Source organism: Phoenix dactylifera, chromosome 8 (genome assembly GCF_051530095.1).
Source record: "Phoenix dactylifera cultivar Ajwa chromosome 8, Ajwa_hap1_PhDact_Kaust_v1.1, whole genome shotgun sequence".
Lineage (NCBI taxonomy): Eukaryota > Viridiplantae > Streptophyta > Magnoliopsida > Arecales > Arecaceae > Phoenix > Phoenix dactylifera.
This window is the reverse complement of record NC_143197.1, coordinates 8,983,462-9,003,403: the sequence shown is the minus strand read 5'-3', so window position 1 is coordinate 9,003,403 and position 19,942 is coordinate 8,983,462. Positions and strand designations below refer to the sequence as shown.

The following is a 19,942-nucleotide window of genomic DNA, read 5'->3' as shown; positions in this document are numbered from 1 at the left end:
TGTCCTTTCTCAAATGCTAAAAGGGACCTATTCGAAACAAACCCACAAGGTGTTCTTTGCTTTAAATGATTACAAAGGCATTGGGTCCCATCTATATGGGTGGAAGAGTTCTAAAAGGGTGGTATGTCTGGTCTTTCTTCAACAGATCTTATAATAATCATGTAATTTTTTTATTTTTTTTTGGAGGTTGCGGGTGCACAGGGTCACGAGAGCAGGACCGTGACATCCTCTACTCATAAGTGGAGGCAGCCTGTTCCTATGAAAACGTTAAATACAAAAGAAGAGAATTAAAAGGAGTGCATGCATGGATATATCATGGAGGGAGCATCGTGTTTGGTACCCGCAAAAACGCCACTGCTGTCTGACAGTAGAGCTTGTAGGAGCTGATATGATTCCCTCTTCAACGAATTCACGCCACTGCCCTCTCCGGACCTTAGCGGTTAGGCCAATTACCAAAGTTCCCCTTGAGCTTTAGCAAAAAAAAAAAAAAGTTCCCCTTGATAGGTGAGTGATTTCTTAGGCTCGGACTCACCGCCGTATGCCGTAATAATGGAGGAGGAATGGCACAAAGAGTGGAGTAGTGATCTATGGATTCCCACCCCGTGTCATACAATAAAAGATTAAGCCTGATTACTCGAACTAATCAAAATGCTTAATTGGTAGTATTTTCCTTCCTGTAAACTAAAAGTTGGATTAACAATAAGGGCCCTAGGAGTATACCCTACGCAAGCATGGTCAAAACTTTGTATTGTGTCCTGCTTCTTAATTAACTTATTCTTTCAGCTTTTTTTGTACAGATTTCTTCTCAAAGTCCCGCTCTTAAACTATTTAACTAAGGAGTCAAGCATCACATGGGTACGCAATTGGACATATCTGGCAGCATGTTTCTTAATGATAAAAAATTCAATAATTTTAGATACCTTTTGTTTCAAAGTTAACCAATAGAAGAGGCATAGTAAATTTTCTATAATAAAAGACAAATTTAGGTTTTAGTAGTTCATTAGGTTAGAGAGAATGGTGTTTAGCAGTTCTTACAATCAACCAACTATTTTGGACTTTTGGAGATCGCAAGATTAATAAGAGTTTTGTTTTTTTATTACTCCGAGCTGGCAACCTTCCGATGCGGCGGGACCACCAAAACGAACGAGGCAACGGACACTTGCTCTGGCCATTCAGCAATTAAGCCCAACGACCATGGGCGTTTTTGGAATCCCCGTGGCCATCTCCCCATGGCGTGGGACCCCCCACCCCTCGAGAACATAAGAAGAGCTGAGGAGCCCTTCCGTTCCTCCACTTCTTCTTTCTCTCTAAAGAAGGAAAGGAAGAGTAGAAGAAGAAAAGATGAGCAAATCCCCAATATTCCCAATGCCGGAGCCCCAGCATTACAGCGACTACGGCTTCGATCCCCAGATCGGCTACTTCCAGGTTCATCGCCTAACTGCTCCGTTTTCTTCTCCTCATTCTACCCCTCACTTTTCTTTTTTTTCCTGAATTAAAGGTGTTAGAGGAGGCACGGAAGCACGGCAAGAGGAGCGAGGCGCGGTCGCTGGACGCGCTCCACTTCAAGCTCCAGAAGCCCATCTCCAAGGACGAGGCCAAGTCCCGCAAGAAGCGCCGCTGGTGGTGGAAATCCGCCCTCTTCTTCTGGAAGCGCGCCAAGGCCGGTGAAGACGATGACGTTGGGTCCGGTTACCGCCGTCCGAAGAGCTACTTCTCTCCTTACCGGGAGGTATCCGGACCGGTGTACGCGACGGAGAGCGCGGGGTCGAGCACGCCGTGCCGCACCAGCCGGCCCAGCTCTGGGCCGCTGGCTGCGGCGGAGGTCGGGGCGGCGGGGATCCCGTATCTCAGTCTCCGGGATCTTAACGTCGTTGACGGCCACCGGTTCTCCGCCTCCGCCGCCGCCCCGACGCCGATGCCCATCTACCTCGTTACCTGAGTGCCGGCACCGTTCGATCTCTCTCTCTCTCTCTCTGGTTTTTCCTTTTTTATCTATTTTTCTGTTTTTTTTGGTGGGTCGTGGCTTGATATCCTCATAATTGGGGTTTGGTTTTTGTCTAAAAGACCGAAAAGGGAAGCTTTTTTTCGCCACATTTTTCTGAGTTATCGAGTTGCTTTCGCTGTGTCTTCTCCCATTTGCTCGCCGCGTCTCTTTCGAATCTCTGAGTGATCTGTTTCGGTTGTGGTAACGGCGATGAGTTCAAGCTCCGGTCACCACGAATGAGAATAACCAACGTCGACTCTCTCGAATCTCTGAGTGATCTGTTTCAGTTTTCGTAATGGCGATAGGTTCAAGCTCCGGTCACCACGAATGAGAATAACTAACGGAGTAACGTTTCATTTAGCGGGTTGGTGTGCTCTTATTACGCGCGGCCTTGCGAACTCGGGTTGGGTTGCAATCCCGGCTGGATCAGGATTTGGGACTGCAATTAAAATAAGTTGCCGTGGAGTCAACGGCGCAGGCTTTTGAACGATGACTTCTGTAAAGGTCATTAGATTTGAGCCTTTTTCAGGCGCGTGACTTGGCCCTCGAGAGAAGTCATATCGTCTCGTGTTTGGGGTGTGAATATAAGTAATAATTACTCTTTTTTTAACAGTAACTTCTTGCAAAGGCCTTCATAGATTATTATATTACTCAATCTGTTTTATTCGTAATCATCGATCTCTGAATGTTTGTAATCCCGTTACTATCTTTGATATTCATAATATACTTTTTTAAAATTAATAAAATAGAATAATATAATTTTTTAACTCTGTCTATTTGAGTAGAAACCAGGAAATTTGGAAGCTTAAAAGGGTCGAGGCTCCAAAGCAAGATTTATCCCGAACTGGTGATCCAACGGCTAGGCAAGCAAGAGTTGGATACATTACAGTAATCGCAAAAAATAGGCTTAATGCTTCCAGGGTGATTGAGTGGGCACAATGCTGGGCTTAAAAAGACGCGCTTGCCTATGCTTCACAGGATTCACGGGAAAGAAAGAAGTCTTCGATAATCATACTGAGCTTGATTTTGAGGGAGGCCTTCTGAGAAGAACAAAACCATTTGCATGTTGAAGGGGATAGACGTGCTGCCCAGAATCATTAAAAAAATGTCATTTTGCCTTTTTTTTCTTAATGCAAGTTCAGTAGGATATTAAGATACAAAACTTGGGCTCTCATGAAATGAATTCATGGGTCACCCTCTCTCTCTCTCTCTCTCTCTCTCTCTAAAACAAAAAAAGGGAAAGAAAAAAGAAAAATAGGATACATAACTGAAGGAGGGTTAAAAAGAGTTAAGATTACTACTGAACTATCAGCTTCAGCACTATAGTACTGAAGACAAACCAAACTGCATGACGTCTTAAACTTATCAGCGATCATTGAAAGGGACCATGTTTCTCAAGAGTTTGACCCTCCCTTTTATCTATCAAGCAAGCTGCACTGAATACGAGTTGGTTCCCAGAATGACATGCTTAGTCTACGTACGCAACAGCAGTTGCTTTGGAATATGTTGGATATAACACTGCTATTTAACTTATGATGTATAATCAATCTCCCTTGGCGTGCCAGAACTTATATTAGCCGCAAAGTGTTCATGTCACACGGCCTTCCACACAGGAACCAACATTTTCAAAGGAGGTTGCAGTTCCTGCAGGTTTCATTCAAGCTCTTTAAAAATTATAGCAGCTGCCCAGAATGCTTGACGTAGTAATGTACTTATGAATAATGAGACAGAGAACAAACATTTACCTTAAAAAAAGTAACATAAGTTCATCATGCAGAATCAAAGCCAAACTCCAGCAAGAAGGTACACGAGTCACTCATTCATTTAGCACTGTCCCCAGAATATTCACAATTGGGACAAAGTGGTGCACAATCCTCCCACTTAATTAGAAAAAAGAAAAAATTGGTGTTAGAAAACCATGTAATAAAAGAAGCATGTCTGTAAGTGCAGGATGGTGGCTGATCCCAAAAAATGAAGGCACTGTGTATAACATGAAGTAATGGTTCAAAAGTATGGCCATGTAGAACCGTCAATTAAGTAAAGGTGGCATCATGACCATAATTCTGTTAGAAGCCTACTAATAGAAGATGGTAATAGTGTATATACGTTTTCAAACTATGACTAGCAGTATTGCTGTTTCTTCCTTAATAATGTCAAACTGAAGCAGTGCAAATTGGAGCATATGGAAAATGGAAAATGGAAGGATTTAAATGCAATATGAACATGATACAAAGAAGTTAACACTATATGCATAAGATCACCATTGCTGCAGGATAGGCAGATTGCATTCAATCACTTCTCCCAAATTCACTATGAATTGAGATTATTGCTTGGAGAGCTAAATCAATATGATATTTGATAATAAAATCAACTAAGTGCAGCAACACGATAAAGTAGGAGAAATGAAAGTCACACGTGATAATGATGGTGGACAAAGTTGCAGTTGATCTCAATAAACTCAATCAGTTTAAACTAAACTCATTTATATAGCCATTGTCTCATCATACTAAGGGGATGTTAACATGGAGGTGTGCTTCCCTAAATATATATAAAAAAGTAGAGTCGGAGAGTTAAACAAAAGTCAATGATCTTTTATTTATTTAATAAGTCAGAGAAAAATAATATTGTTACAACTATATATTGCTGAAATTAACCTTTTTATCTTGATTGCAAAAAAGAGGTATAAATCAACTAATCACAGAAAAATATTTATTTTTTTTATGCCAGACCAATATCAGTTTGGAATGCATGATCTAGATAAAAGTATAAAAAATTCTTCTGTAGACAAAGTTCGATCTCCTAGAATCTGTCTTAAATGGATGGAGGAAGAGGCTGAGTGCAACAGTAAGACTCCTATTTATCTGTTACATGAAATTAAAGGTTCTCAAAACTTTCTGTGCTCTCTTAACAGCCACAGAAATAACTGCTACAGTCACACAGTACTATTAATTTGAAATCCAAGCTGTCTAGAAGTAAGGAGCCTCAGAGGTGTGTATTGTTGGTTACCATGTACTTTGGATCAAAGCATTGACTTTGATAAACAAAATTGATTAAATAATTATAATGATGAAAAGAAAGAAAGAGAGGACTGCAACACAATGCAAGCTTCCATGTACATCAAAACTCACCTCCAAAAATGAGTTTCAAGTGGCACTCCAAATGTTCGCATAATCACCGCATACTCTGTATGATTCAAACGAGTTCTTAAAATCAGCAAACAAGATCTGAGCGGAAAATACTTGCATCATTACTATCTATATAAACTAAAAGAGAATAAAACTAAGAATGGACTTCTATTGATGTCAACCTAACACATAGGCAAGTACAACAAACTGAAACCATTTAAAATGTGGCCCATCATTTCAATAGAATGTATAAGATGTACTCAATCACACCACACATTTGATATAAGGCATGTTGGTTACTGTTCACTGCAACACCAGATACTATAACAAAGGAATATAGTACACAACTTATTTTGGCTTCTACAATATGCTTAGTTAATTCAAGAAGAGGAGTGATATCAAGTGCGGAGCAAGACAGACTTGTTCAGCAAAACCACCATGACAAGGTTTCAACATATCACCTTTTTTAACTGGCTTGGACTGCATACATTTGGCAAGGAGAGAACCCGACAGAGTAGTCCAAAAAGAGCTGATAGACAAATTTTCTTGTTGAAGTCATGCCATAAACGAACTTCATAGCAATGACAGCAGTGTTGTACTAGCACACGTAAGCAAGACTATGCCTATGATATCTTAAAACTAGTTTGGGCTTCTATTATGGCAGTACAGTCATAGCTCTCATTCCACAAAATGCAATGATAAGGCAAATGGTACAGGAATGCAGCAGAGTGATAACTCGGTACCTTTACCAGTAAAGTACGACAGCTAATAGCAAAAATATGAGGATGCAAGCATATAATAAAAGAACTCATGTTTTTCTCCTCTTGATGAAGATATCATGAACATCAATTACTAGAAGGCTGCGTCTGGTCGTGATGATTCCAACTGTATTTGTTATGAGAAACTGAAAGATAAGGCATGCTATACCGCTCAATGTAGACCCAGATTAGACTACCTCTAGCTTATACTGGTGCCATGTATAACGGCAAAAGGTTGAGAATGAATTAAAAATTATAATCCAACAGGTCTTTTCTCAAAGCTTCTATTAAAATAGCTCGCTGGATAAAGAAAGGCAGTGATATTTCTAGGATATGATCTGCTTGAGAAAAGCACTTAGCAATTCCAAATTAATAGAATTATATTTAGATATAACGCATACGTGCATAAAAAGTTATAAGTTTAATACAAATACTATCTTATTATGAAATAGTGAATAGCTACAGATAACATGTGAAGAATCACCAAATTACTTTTGTCAGAATTCAAATACTATAGAAATAATAGCAAGCTGGCAAGTGGCAACATCAGCAGAAGTAATCAAGGAAATGATATAGAACCAACTTTGCTGTGAAAGTGTTGAAATGGTAGATTATATAATTTAGAAAGAACAATTTTCACATTATAAGCATTCATCAGTGATCAAATAAAATAAATACTAGCTACCTAAGATGGCATAAACAAGTTGCCAAACAACATTAACATTTCACACTACTGGTCAATGACCGTCAACCAAACAGGCACAATCATGACATCTATAATGCATGTATTACATTGATATAATAATACTCAGTGCACCATTTTATCATTTAAAAAGTGTCATGCCTAAGACTTTATATTTAACACAGCAAATTAAGCAGATAACCTGTAACAAATTTAAGGATTTATGCAAGCTCCTATATGGCATTCACCTATTGGCCAAGTTAGAGTTAGAGAGAGAGAGAGAGAGTTTCAACCCACAATATAATCTAGTAGATTAAGTGTTTTCTAGGTAGAATACATAATATGCAAAATAACAGTGTAATACATAATTTTTATGTTGTGCGAAGGAGAAAGACATGACCAAGTCAAGAATATAAGTCTCAGTAGATTAATCCATAGGATAAATGCATGCGGTACCATAACTCAACATAAGAAGAAAAGTACAAGAGCTGATGCGAAAATTATTGTATAACTAGCTGAAACCTTACTGATCTTCAGGTTATAAGTAAATCACTCTTGCTACAAGTACCACCTTCCTTGCTTACAAAGGACAGGGCGGACAAACCAGGAGATTTGAGCTCAAAGTGGTTTCCCTTTTAACTTATATAAGGTTACAAATTTTGGATTTTCTTTAAGCCCTCAAAGACAGTTAATTTGCTCTATAACACAACTATGGTGACTGTAATAAGATTTCCATAGCCTATAACCAATAAAAGAATTAACACTATTGCTAGTCAGAATAGGAGAAGAATTTCCCAGATAGTCCACAAAGGCTTGCTGCAATGGCCAGCCTACAGCCCTCTTAATCAAATCTAGTCCTCAAGAACACCTATGCAGTTGCCAACTAGCCAAACAACTGCTCCTGACTGTCCTACTTTGACTTCCAAACTAAAACCTGCCTGAATCAAAAGAAAAAAGAAAGAAACAAGGAAGAAAAGGGAATATAAATAAGAAGTCCAAGAAGTCCGATCTGAAAACAAAATGACACCTAACAAGACAATTAGTCATCTAGAGAACTAAACATAGAGTACCAACTTGATGCCTCATTTAAAATCCTAGGGGTTAGACCACATTAAAGAGATAGCTAAATATATTAAAAAAAATCACACATCTTGAAAGAAGCAGATGAATCAATGTCAAATAAATCAGTAAAAGACAAGATCAGGTTCAAATGTAATTACAGATATAGTAACTAATAAAAATCACAAAAATTATTACATTATGATGGTGATGCAGAGTCATTTCAATACAAAATACACACACAGTTCTCATTCAAGCAGATAAGAAGTGACAAGCTTTCCTTGTATAGTATCATGACTTTAGCACTTTGATGACATATGGATATCTCCTCAAAGCTGGCATATGAAAAGAAATGAAAAAGAAAGCGATATTAGCAAGTAAAATAACATCCAAATTCAACACTCTTAGGACGTGTTTTCTTAATCACAAAGTAAATTCTAATAAAAGAAATTTGCTCTTCATATATTTCTCTTTCTAATTTGACCTATCTGAATGTAGCTACAGCTGAACCTTCCCTTATCAATTAATCAATCAAAACTTGGAGGATGTATCAAATCTTATGATAACTAGAATTGTTAGCTAAGTTCAAATATGACTCAAATAATTCTAGAATTCAGTGACGTATTTACAATGACTTGTATTTAGAATCCTGCACACATCCACAGCTTACTTCTAGAACATACACTGAAAGATAAAATGCAAGGATAATGAATACAGAAACATAGAGCATGAATAGATGAGCCTCTTAACATAATGCACTAACCTAAATTGCTAATTATTGTCCCAATAAATTCTGAACTCTGAACTATCTCTTGGTTATTGATTTGTCAACTGTCTTGGCAACTAGAAAAATATGGTCTAACTTTATTCCATAAACAAATTCCCTGATGAAATACTATATGACCATCAACTAGCCAAAAGAAGCATTCCATGAACTGATTCGGTTCTGCATTCTAACATGCCTGAGGCAGCTATCACTAAAGAGATATAACTATCATAGCCAATATAAGCAGCTAAAATTTTAGAGGATAGTAAAACACTACTTTACATCTAATGAGAAAAATCATCACTTACAACTGCAGAGAAAAAAGTAGAATTGGACGCCAAGCTCAAAAGTGCCACCCATTAGCACGCCAAAAGCTCTGTGCATTTGCATTAACTCGTGCATCTTTGACCTTCAGAAAGAGCTTGTATGCAGTCTCCACCTTATTCATCTCCAGCAATTTGCTGTTCAGTTTGCTACAAACAACCTTTCCAAGACAAAAGCCTTTTTGCAGTGACTCCTCCACCACAAGCACAGCATTGTCAACCTGCCCTATATTGCAAAGTCCATTGATGATATACTCATAAACCTCCTTATCAGAAGCATAACCACTCTCTTGCATCTCCTCCCAGATCTTCAGCACCATCCCGCATTTACCGAACCTTGAAAGCCTCATCAGCAAAAGCTTATAAGCTTTCATTGACAATTTACAACCTACTTTTTTACTCTTTTTATAAATCATCATAGCAGCATGAGGAGGCCCAAAACTACACAAAGGCTCGATGAAATCAGTAATCATGCCAGTATTAGGGAGAATTCCTTGGTTCAACATCTCATCAAACATTTCAAGAGCATCTGCCACCCTTCTAACTTTCAGGAAAGCACTAATCAATTTGTTATATGTATGAATATCTGGCAGACAATTCTTTTCAGACATATCCTTGTAGTATTGAATACACTTATCCAAATCTCCAACTGAAATAAAATTAGAAATCATCGCATTATAAGCCATGGTATCTGGAGCACAACCATTCTCCTCCATCTTCTCAAAGACATGAACAGCATCATCAGTCTGGCCAGCTCTTCCTAATGCCTCAATAAGGTGACTATATGTAACGGTATCAGGGTTCAATCCTTCAGCCATCATCATTATCCAATAACTCTCTATTTTGTCAACTCTACCAAACTTGGCCCATCCACCGATAATTTCATTATATGACATGTTATCGGAGGGTAATTTTCCTTTCATTCTGTTAAATAAAGAGCTAGCAACCTTGGCATGAGACCGACGACAGAGACACTTAACCAGTATATGGAGTGACTCCGAATCAGATTTAGCTCCAATCTCTTCCAATCTATTGAAAAATTTAACTGCTTTAAAAACTTGTCGAGCCCTCACAAAGCAATCCATTACGATCTCTAAAGTTTCCGAATTGGGTTCGATCCCATTGTTCTTCATCTGAACCAATATTTCTTCCATAAACTCGAAAAATTTTCTTCTTCCCAACGCCTTCAGCATTACATTATAGGTTTCAACGCAAGATGACATATTTGGCTGCTCTACTGCCCAATTAAAGAACAAAACCATCGCCGCACCTCCTAAATTTCCCCTATTCAATACATTTACGAAGACATCCGCCGTGACATCAACACCGGCCGATGACAGGGCGGATTCGACAGCGGATTTCCCTCTGAGCTTCTGAAGGAAAACCCCTCTGAGCTTCTCATCAGCCGAGAGGAGGCGATCCCCAACCCATGTTGGGGTCGATTCTCGAGCTGGATTCGCCGCAAAAGCGCGAGGATTCGAGGGTTTAAGGTCGATCGGGAGGAGATCGGAGAGCTCTTCGAGGACGAATCGCTCGGAGACCGTGGCACGCGATGGTTCGAGGGCACTCGAAGCCTCCTCGAGGAGATCTATGGAGAGAAATCGAGCGGAGGAAGAGGGAGAGAGAGGGTACCTGGTTGCATGGAGAGGGCGGAGAAACCCTAGAAATCTTAAGTTTCGAAACGCCATGGGAGGAGGAGAAGAGAGATCGGTCGCAGTCCCTCACCTGATAGCGCCCCGGTGATAGATAGTCAGAGAGCGTCCAACCGCTGCGGAAGTCCTTCCAAACAACTGCTTAACTAGAAACGTTAAAAGTCTGTGGAGGTGAAAGGTAAAATATCTGAACTAGTTTCGTCGTCGGGCTTGCCGAGGCTAAACATCTGTGAAGGTCTATCGAGACAGCCGCTTTACGAAAATATTATTATGTAAAGGGGTTATATGTAAAATAATTGCTCAAACTAAATTGCAACGCCTAACAAGGCCGCTCGTCGAGACTAGCTCAAGCTCAGTCTAAGGACTCTTACATATAACACCCTACATAGAGTACATATTACGTATAAGCTTCTAGTAAACAAGTCATCTGGATAGCCTTGAACATAGATATTAATATTTTATGGTCGTTATATGTAATAAGTGTTTAAACCAAATTTGAACTAGTACCGTCAGGCTGGTTGCCGAGACTAGTTGAAATTTAGTCTAAGCACCTGTAACTCAAAGTGTACATATTGAATAGGAGCTTGCCAGACAAAGCATATTTTACTTAGTTTGGGATTTTGAGGCCTTGTGGCCTTTCGAGGCTAGTGCTTCAGCTCAAATGATAGATATGCAAGCATGATTACTTATATATTGTTCTATATCTCTATGAATTTAAAAATTTTTGCTTGTATTGTATCATTTGGTCTACGTACTGGAACTGATAACATTCGAGATTATGCATGATTATATATGAAAGATTTTTTTTGGCTCTTTCTTCAGCCCTATGTCTTTTATCCCTAGGGAGTCTTCCTCCACTAGCAGGTTTTTCGGAAAATTCCATCTATTCTGGTGTGGATAGCAAGCGGGCCATAGGACCCCTTACGAGGTTTAAGATCTACTACGTATAACTCCGTACGCAGTGCAAGGGTTGTGGATAAGTTAGAAATCATAACGATAAGAACGTCTATTTCTACCAAATCCGAAATTGGGAGTAAAGGCGAAGTTGATTGCCGGGATTAATTCGAATTTAGTGCAGGGTGTTCCACGAACTACCATGTCCAGGCTGTATGCAATCAGTTGTACCCCATGCAGGTTGGCTGAAGAATGGTACATGCAAAATTTTGACCATATTCATTTTAATTTTGATTTTGTGGTTGGAAGTAGAATCTTAATTAGAGGGATTTGTATTGACACGGGATCTATAACGTATAAACACTGAGAAATATAGTACTTTTATTTTTATTTTTTTTATGATGATGAGCATAGTACCCTTGTTAATGGATTATATGGTGATAGATTGACGGTACTTTATTAAAATCTCAATTGAAAGCGAAATATAGTCTATGGCCTTCCTATGGTCACAGATATGTATACAGATCTATTAACATGGGTACACTGCACGAGAAATCTCCCCAAAATCAAACTAATCTCATGAGATGCAACTTCTGCTATACGGTATGACAAGCGTTTTAGAAAAAAAAAACAGCAATGAGATATCAGGGAAGGCTAAAATGTACATGATGGTTCGGTAAAATGAGAAACTAATCCCATAGCATTACTTTTCGAAATAAGGGTGTAAAACGTACATGATGGTTTGGTAAAAGGCTAAAACTAACACATATCGGGGAAGAGAGAACGTGTGAGACGATAAGAAAGATATTGAGGATAAGAAAGATAATGAAGATGATCTTAGATTACACATATTTTAATAAAACCGCCAGGGTCAAACTCAAGTATAGGTCAATAAAGATCCTCTGGCTTGTTGCGAGGAGGGAATGTTGGTAGTTTGCCTGGCTCAAAGTACCATTTGTCTCCTGCTTTAGAAGAGCAGCCCGAAAGCGAAGTGATGTTCCTATGGTTTCAGTCTCAACTTTGAACAGCGACCATTAAAGACTGGTACAGCCGAGACAGAACAATATGATTCTATTATCACAGCTTGAAGAACAAAGGAATATCCAATAGCTTCCATTCCATGATCTACTGGTACAGGCATGCACAATATGGCTCACGTATGACGTATGGATAAAACAAAGAACTATATATACTCATACAACAGGGACTGAAAGATGCAACAAAATATGACCAGGGATTCATCAGTAAAATTGGAGTGAGGCCAATAGCAGGGACAATTCCCAAGAGATGCTGAACTTGAACGGTTAAACCTAACCGAACTAACAAATTGTTGGCGCCGTGGGATCCTTCCAACAAGTCATAATCTAATGATTTATTTACTCAGTGACCACAATATCCAGCACATACAGATTGAAGAATTTTCATGCAATAGTAATTTGGTTTCTTCAAATGAAGCTGCTCCATTCAGATACCAGAAAATATGCATATCAACGCTGAGCAGCTATATTGACAAACATTTTGATTTCAAGGCAAATAAAGTATTCTGATAAGTGACTTGAAACCAAAAATTCATATCAACATCATGGTCATCAAACAAACAACCAAATGGCTGTAATGATCAAATACTAAATAGAACTGCTAAACACAAAAACTTGAAATAAACTACAAATAAGTCTTGTAATATTTTTAAGCATCCCGAGACACTTGATTTCTCATGAACAGAAAATTGACATTAGCTCAGACTTCAGATAACTCCTCTCTAGATGATACTACATATGAGACCATATAACCTGTTGAAGTTGAGCTTCACTTCTTTGCTTTCTTAGGTGCCCTACAACAGAGACATAGTGTCAGCACTCAATTCTTCAGTGTTACACTTCGAAGTGGCTGAAGCAAATTATAAACAAAAAATGCATATAAAGTTCTTACTCTGCAGGTTGAGAGACTGGTGCTGCTACTGGTGCTCGCTCAACTGGACCCTGTTTACATTATGGGCAAATAAAGGTGGAAGTCACAATCATGTTAAGAATAATGGTTGATTAAAAATGTTCGCTTTTGGTGCATGCAAATCTTCTTTCAAAGGAACCTAAATCAGCTTACAAGTAACCCAACATATTACACTATGGATCAAATGCTACCGAGTTACAAAAATAATTGACTTATCATGCATCCAACCACTGACTGCAAAAATTCCAAATCCACAGAATAGCATTCTTCCTTAGGTCACCAACCAAGGGTGATTGGTAGGTGAGAAAATAAGTACTCAACAGGTTTTTCCACAGCTTATTCTCAAACCAACACTTGTTACACTTCAAAAGGTATTTGTTCAATATGAAAACCTTTTGCGAAAAAGATTTCTACAATTAAAATTTTCACCTACAACTGAGAGACATGGAAAGTGTTCCTCATCATCACCTTTAATCTTAACTCACTTCTTTCACTATCGAATACCAACAATGTAGCTAAATTAACGGTTTAGCACAATAAGTTAATAAAAATGGTTCTTAAGCAAGCCAATAAGTGCTGATCCCCTCAGCCAATGAGAGACATTTACTGTAAGTTAATAAAAAATAAGTTCATAGTATACAAGTTGTTTGCTGCTAAAGAATTAGAGCAGCTAGTTGTGTGAACTAACAAGCAGAAATCCTGCCAACAACTGGCAGTAGAGTTGGTTGGCATCTCACCCTCACGGGCTTACCCTTAGGATTCAAATCCTAGGTAACGCTCAACAACAAAAAAGAAAAAGGCAGGAACATCTTTTTCCCCTATAGATGAAAGAAACACCGCATTTGATCATAAATTTCAATATTCAGATATGCAGACTTCATAAAGACACAAATTAACGTGATTTTCATCTCACCTGAGCCAAGCGCTCCTCTCTCCTAGCAAACTTCCTCTCTCTGCTTGCCTTGCTCTTGGCCCGTTTGGCTTCAAACTGGTCAGACAAAGTCTTCTCTCTTGCCTTCTCAGCCTTGGACTTGTGAATACTCTCCATAAGCACCCTCTTGTTCTTGAAGACATTACCTTTCACTTTCATATACATGTCATGATACATGTGCTTGTCAATCTTCTTTGATTCCCGATACTTCCGAAGCAATCGCCTCAAAACTCGCATTCTCCTCATCCACAGAATCTTGGTAGGAAGCCTAGCCTCCCTAGTACCCCTGCGCTTACCTGAAGAATTAACAAAATATTAACTAAAGAAACATTAATTAAACTAGACCGGTGCTTGCACTTTTCCATCACTTACCATATCCAGAGTGGCGTCCCTTCCTCTTGGCCTCCAAAGCTCGCCGTGCACGAGATCGAGAGTGGATCTTCATGGGCTTCCTGATAATGAATCCATCCTTGACCAACTTTCTAATATTTTGGCCTGCATTTCAAAGCAAAAAAGCAGCATTTTCAATGGTGAATAACGAATAATATTTCATTAACAGGAATATGTTTTAATTCAAAAAATTATGGCAATCATGACCAGAAATCTAGGAAAACCACAGCTTCGGAAAGAAACCATTTGACAAAAAAAATAGGCAAGTGAACGGAGTTTCCTTTTATCTTGTTGAGCCAATTTATGCGGTTGTAATGAAAATTAATTTCTAGTTTGTCAGATCAATTTGTGGGTTTGTGATATAAAGAATAACCCAACAAAGACCATACTTTTTCAAATTCTATAAGTATTTTACCCTTACATTCAATTAACCGCATTAACTATGTGGCAATTGAAGATGATAATTGCTTAATATTTTCTAATTTACTTTGATAAGTTTCCAAGAGAGGAGTAAGGTAGTACTACAAAACATGAATATTAACTTACAGTTTCCTCCTGCATCAATATGTATCTTGAAAATATTAACTACCCACTTGACAATATTATTAAGCATGTAAATGGAAAATAATATGTAGCAAAAAAAAATAAAGATCATGATACGTCATGTGACATAATTCAAGGAATCACAGGTAAGTTAAATATTACTGCACCTTAAGAAATAGAACAAAGCTGCTGGCATAAAAAAAGGTTGAGCTAAAACAGTTTCAAGGCTCTTAAATGATACGAACGTTTTTCAAACATGAGAATTTAGTCCTTCTGCAAACAACATCAGTCATCTGCAGAACAGCTTCAAGTTCATATTAACCAACGAGCACTAACAATAGAACCTATCATTCACATGGCACCATGAATGTTCGAACCCCAGTAAAGCAAATACCAACATGCCACCATGTGTGTTAACTAAGTCAGTCAAATGAGTCATCCCTTGGCCGCGGGTAAGGCAAAGAAGGGGGAAGATAGAACTACTACACTAACTACGGTGCCACATCATTTCAGCTAAAAAAAATCCATGCCTTTTCAATTCCACCCATCATTTAGTTGAAACAATGATAATACTATTTAATCTTTCAATATTCAACTTCCTAGTAAACACCTATGCATAGGATCCCGCTGTGCCCACCTCAGCCTTACCCAACGAAAAGAAGTTTCTCACATAACAGTAAAACACTTCTTTTCTAGTGTGCTTACATATAAACGATATCAAAACACTTGTTTTTTTACCGAATAACGACGTTGAGAAACGAAAACGTATATACCCAGTAATCAAAACAAAGCAATCAGTAAAGAACACTCAAAACCCCTGATCCCTTAACCGGCATCGAAATCAAAAGGGACCTAGCCTCAACATCAAACAACATCAGATTTACTTATTTTAGCCTACAACTGCACCTAGAAACCAAAAAATCACGCAAATCCATTCATCATAAGCGAAATTGAAGCAAATACAAGTACAAAAACATACACAGATCCATCATCATCACCATCGACAACAACAACAAAACAACAAAAAGATCCACATCAAGCATCCGCGATCATCTCAGATCGAGGGATCGTCTCTTAAGCCCTAGCCCTAACCCTACTCCTAGAAGAAGGCAAAGAGCTTACGAGAATTGGCCATGGAGATTTCGTTGACTTCATTGGGATCCAACCAAACTTTCCCTCGCCCGCACTTGAGAACGCTGGAGGCGAGCCGCTTTTGGAGTTTGAGCGACACCATCGCTCTCCTGTCTCTTGCTGTGTTACCTCTGAGGAGAGGAGGGATTGGGGAAATGCGGCGATGGAGTGGGGGTTTTATACGCGGGGGACGGTGCGCTAGGGTTGGAGACCCTTGCCCTAGGTTATTTGGGCCGCAACTTTGATGGTCCGATTAATGGACTACAAAAAATGGGTTGACTCCGGCTCTTTCATTGCGTCGCTCAAGCACAGGCCCGGGCCCATTTATTCTTGTTAAAGAAGCTTTAGAATGGTAGTCTTTATTTTATTTTTATTTATTTTATCTTTTTAAGAGAGAGAGAGAGAGAGAGAGAGAGAGAGAGAGAGGGGGACAACTGTGAAGAACCGTGCAGACGTGTGTTTAGTCCCACATCGGTTATTTTGCTGGATAAATCTTGGGTACTTATGTAGGATCATAGAACCTAAAAAAAATACTTTCCAGCTAGTCTTTTTGGATGAGGTTCTCGGTTGTTTACAAATGGCATCAAAGCAGACTCGGCCCATAACCTATGTAGATTAGGGGACACTGCAGCAAGGATTCATTGGGATTGACTACGGGACAATCGTGGTATTTGTGATTAGATTTGAATGGATTTGAACTTTTAGCCCGACAAGGACGTCAGGGCTTAAATGGGGAAAGTATATGAGGAACCATGCAGGCATGAACCCAAAAAAATACCTTTTGACTAATCTTTTTGAGTGAGGTTCTAGATTGTTGTAGCGATAGCAAGGATTCATTGGGGTTGACTGCGGAACAATCGTGGTATTTGTGATTAGATTTAAATGGATTTGAACTCTTAGTCCGACAAGGACGTCAGGACTTAAACGAGGGAAGTATGTGAGAAACCATGCAGGCGTGAACCCAAAAAAATACCTTTTGACTAATCTTTTTGAGTGAGATTCTAGATTGTTATAGCAATAGCATGTGCGGGTGGTTTGGCCAATAGAGATGCCCGTTTAGTCTTCAGAAAGAAGGTTTAGAATGTGAGCCTTTATTTTATTTTGTTTATTTTTTATTTATTTTATCCTCCTAAGAGATAGAGGGAGAGGGGGAAATAATATGTGAGAGTGGTTTGACCAGTAAAGATGAATCGGCTAAATGCATCAGTATTGTCACAAAGTGAATTTTGTAGTTTGGTTGATATTCTGAGTTGTACATCTTATTTCCAGCATTATGGTGGTAATCATATGGGTCGCACGTCAAATATCAAGAATCAAGTATGTGTAAAATTGATGCGATACATGGAGTTAGTAGATGTGTTCATACTTGCCTGATGATTTAAGCAGTTGATATTTGGAAGTCAAAGGTGGGGCTAGGCCTTTTTATACAGGGAACAAATTTAACTAAAAAATAATTAAAAAAAAAGGCTAGATTGGTGTCAGGACTTAACTTTTGAATCATCTTGAAGCATACCATTAACTCATTTTTGTGATGGCAAAGAGGCAAAGTAGGTCTTTTGTAGCATGAACTCTTTATTTTCATTATAGATCCAAATATAACATAGAGCTGTCTTTGAGATTAATAATTTTTATCCATGTTGAGGGGAGCATGATATGTATATCTGCACAAAGAAAGGGAGGTAGATGATCTTTATCCATATCAGCATCATTGTTTTCTTGATGGAACATGTATGTGTGAGAGAGATAGAGAGAAAGATATATATTTTCTGTTTTGTGCATATATACTTCATCCATATATAGTTCATATAATATATTGTCTGTTTAACTGTAATTAATTGATGGCATGTTGGCAGTCTCACTTCTGATCATGAATACAGTTACTGATTAGATGTAATATTCTAAACTATATAATTTAAATGTCTTTGGTAATGCACTTTTGCTTTTGCATCCATCATTTTCTCTCCTTTATTTTCAGAAATAGAATGATTGCAATTTAGAAAAAGTGAAAAAAAGGAATTGTTACCAAGTGTAAAAGAGTGGAAAGATTTATATATATATATAAAAATCAGTGTTGAAGTATAATATATAGCTTTCCTTTTCCTGCATCCAAACTAGGCCTCAGAGTTCTTTCCTTCGGTTTAGTATAATATATAGCTTTAGATGTGAATGATAATGGTAATGTTAATATAATTTTTAGCATCTTGTCCCAAAAAGGATACTTCTTTTGAAATTCATGCAAATTAATTTTTGTATCTTCTAATGAAATTTATTTTTAAAAATGAATCAGTTAGCAACGAACTATAATAAATGGTCAGAAATATCATATTAACTAAGATTTGGTTGATTGATCGTACATGATACTTAAAGAGATTATATTTGACCACATATCAATTATGTAAGCGGCCACATTTGAATGGTTGATTAAATTGATTATCAATTATAATCAATTTAATTACATCTTGATGAACAACATTTCAATTGAAAACCATCTAGGCCTGCTGCTTTATCTGATAACATCTCCTTGATTACTGTAAAAACGTCCCCATCTTGCACCATGGATACAAGCATGGAAGGGAGCTCTACTGGGCATTGAAACCGTGAATTCCATTTATTAATGAAGAAGTCCCTGAAAACTCTCCTTATTTCCTCAAGTTCCAAACAAAACCATCTACACTGACAAAAGTAGTGATTTTATTCCTGTTCCTTCTCAATATAGTATACCTATGGAAGAAAACAGGCATTAGCATTCCCTCGACAAAGCCAGGTAACTCGTGATCTTCTGCTTCCACAATTGCTTCCCGTTGTCTTCAGCAGTTTGTCATAGGTCTGTAATAGATGCAATAATTTCAGATGATCCTCAGAACTTAGTCCAATTTCCTCAGCTTATTGATTCTGCATTTTAAAGATTTTGGCCTCTATAACACCAATCTTTCTAAATGTATTCGCCAAATATTGTCATTTCTGAAGCGTTTTTTTTTTTTTTTTTGATTTTTTAACATAGCGAAGCAGCATTGAAACTCTTAATCATGGGGGAATGAGCACCAACACATTGCCAAGCTCGAGCCACTACCACCTTTATACCATGAGTCCATCGTAGCTTAACCAAAATTTTTCGAACCTGAAAGAATTGTGTACCCTTGTTAGAGTCCAGTTGCAAAAGGATTGGGTAGTGATCAAAGGCAATCCGTGGTAACGGCATTTTCCTTTGCTGGGAAACTAGGGCGTCATTTCTCAAGGGCCAGGCCTTGGCCGGTAAGGATCCATGATCCTCTCAATAGAACATATATTTATCCTCTTCCTTCTCAAAATAAAAGATTAAGCAGCCATCAGAAAAAAAGAACCTGGAAATCTCTGCTCAATCTGGATATACAAAAAGTATCTTTTTATACATTATTAAGTGCAGTTATAATATGCAAAGGATATAAACAGAAAACTTTATACCCGTTAGAAATTTCAATATTAATGATGAAAAAAATGAAAAGATAAACAGTTGAATGTGATTCGTAAACTCTACAAATATATATTTACAAAAATTGCATATTTTCAACACTCCTAACCTCTGCATCAAACACCACAAATACATAATAACAGTGGGATGATATCTCTTTGTTGATTCTAAGATATGACTTGATGCATAAGCTAGGGGTTCAGATAGCATAAGACCATTGTTAATAGGTACTTTGGACTTCTAACTCAAATTTAGCAGTTTAAGTTTTCATTCTTCAATGACCAATATTGAATTTGGTAGTGGGTGTAA

General features: G+C 38.1%; 3 protein-coding genes across 3 annotated transcripts; 1 reads left to right on the top strand and 2 right to left on the bottom strand.

The window, feature by feature from the left end:
* Positions 1 to 1,277: 1,277 nt before the first annotated feature.
* LOC120105699 (uncharacterized) lies at positions 1,278 to 2,135 on the top strand. The gene is made up of 2 exons (XM_039118388.3): positions 1,278 to 1,425; positions 1,499 to 2,135. Exons 1-2 carry the CDS (start codon positions 1,342 to 1,344, stop codon positions 1,937 to 1,939), a joined length of 525 nt encoding a protein of 174 aa, XP_038974316.1. The 5' UTR covers positions 1,278 to 1,341; the 3' UTR covers positions 1,940 to 2,135.
* Positions 2,136 to 3,081: 946 nt separating this feature from the next.
* Positions 3,082 to 10,503, bottom strand: LOC120105773 (Pentatricopeptide repeat (PPR) superfamily protein). The gene is made up of 4 exons (XM_039118508.3): positions 8,683 to 10,503; positions 5,113 to 5,167; positions 3,730 to 3,864; positions 3,082 to 3,628 (listed from the first exon to the last, which is right to left on the bottom strand). The coding sequence occupies exon 1, from the start codon at positions 10,383 to 10,385 to the stop codon at positions 8,718 to 8,720; it is 1,668 nt and encodes a 555-aa protein (XP_038974436.2). The 5' UTR covers positions 10,386 to 10,503; the 3' UTR covers positions 3,082 to 3,628; positions 3,730 to 3,864; positions 5,113 to 5,167; positions 8,683 to 8,717.
* A 2,246-nt stretch (positions 10,504 to 12,749) lies between these two features.
* Positions 12,750 to 16,450, bottom strand: LOC103711420 (large ribosomal subunit protein eL19y). Its single transcript, XM_039118387.3, has 5 exons — positions 16,177 to 16,450; positions 14,494 to 14,616; positions 14,104 to 14,417; positions 13,173 to 13,222; positions 12,750 to 13,074 (listed from the first exon to the last, which is right to left on the bottom strand). The coding sequence occupies exons 1-5, from the start codon at positions 16,286 to 16,288 to the stop codon at positions 13,050 to 13,052; spliced, it is 624 nt and encodes a 207-aa protein (XP_038974315.1). The 5' UTR covers positions 16,289 to 16,450; the 3' UTR covers positions 12,750 to 13,049.
* Positions 16,451 to 19,942: the final 3,492 nt, after the last annotated feature.

Bases quoted from the DNA above. Each gene is read 5' to 3' on its own strand.
- LOC120105699 (XM_039118388.3), top strand. From the start codon at position 1,342: ATGAGCAAATCCCCAATATTCCCAATGCCGGAGCCCCAGCATTACAGC. The intron at 1,426-1,498 runs GTTCATCGCCTA...CCTGAATTAAAG, and splicing joins CCCAGATCGGCTACTTCCAG to GTGTTAGAGGAGGCACGGAA.
- LOC103711420 (XM_039118387.3), bottom strand. From the start codon at position 16,288: ATGGTGTCGCTCAAACTCCAAAAGCGGCTCGCCTCCAGCGTTCTCAAG. The intron at 13,223-14,103 runs GTGAGATGAAAA...TAATGTAAACAG, and splicing joins GAGAGGAGCGCTTGGCTCAG to GGTCCAGTTGAGCGAGCACC. The intron at 13,075-13,172 runs GTAAGAACTTTA...TCTCTGTTGTAG, and splicing joins CCAGTCTCTCAACCTGCAGA to GGCACCTAAGAAAGCAAAGA.
- LOC120105773 (XM_039118508.3), bottom strand. From the start codon at position 10,385: ATGGCGTTTCGAAACTTAAGATTTCTAGGGTTTCTCCGCCCTCTCCAT.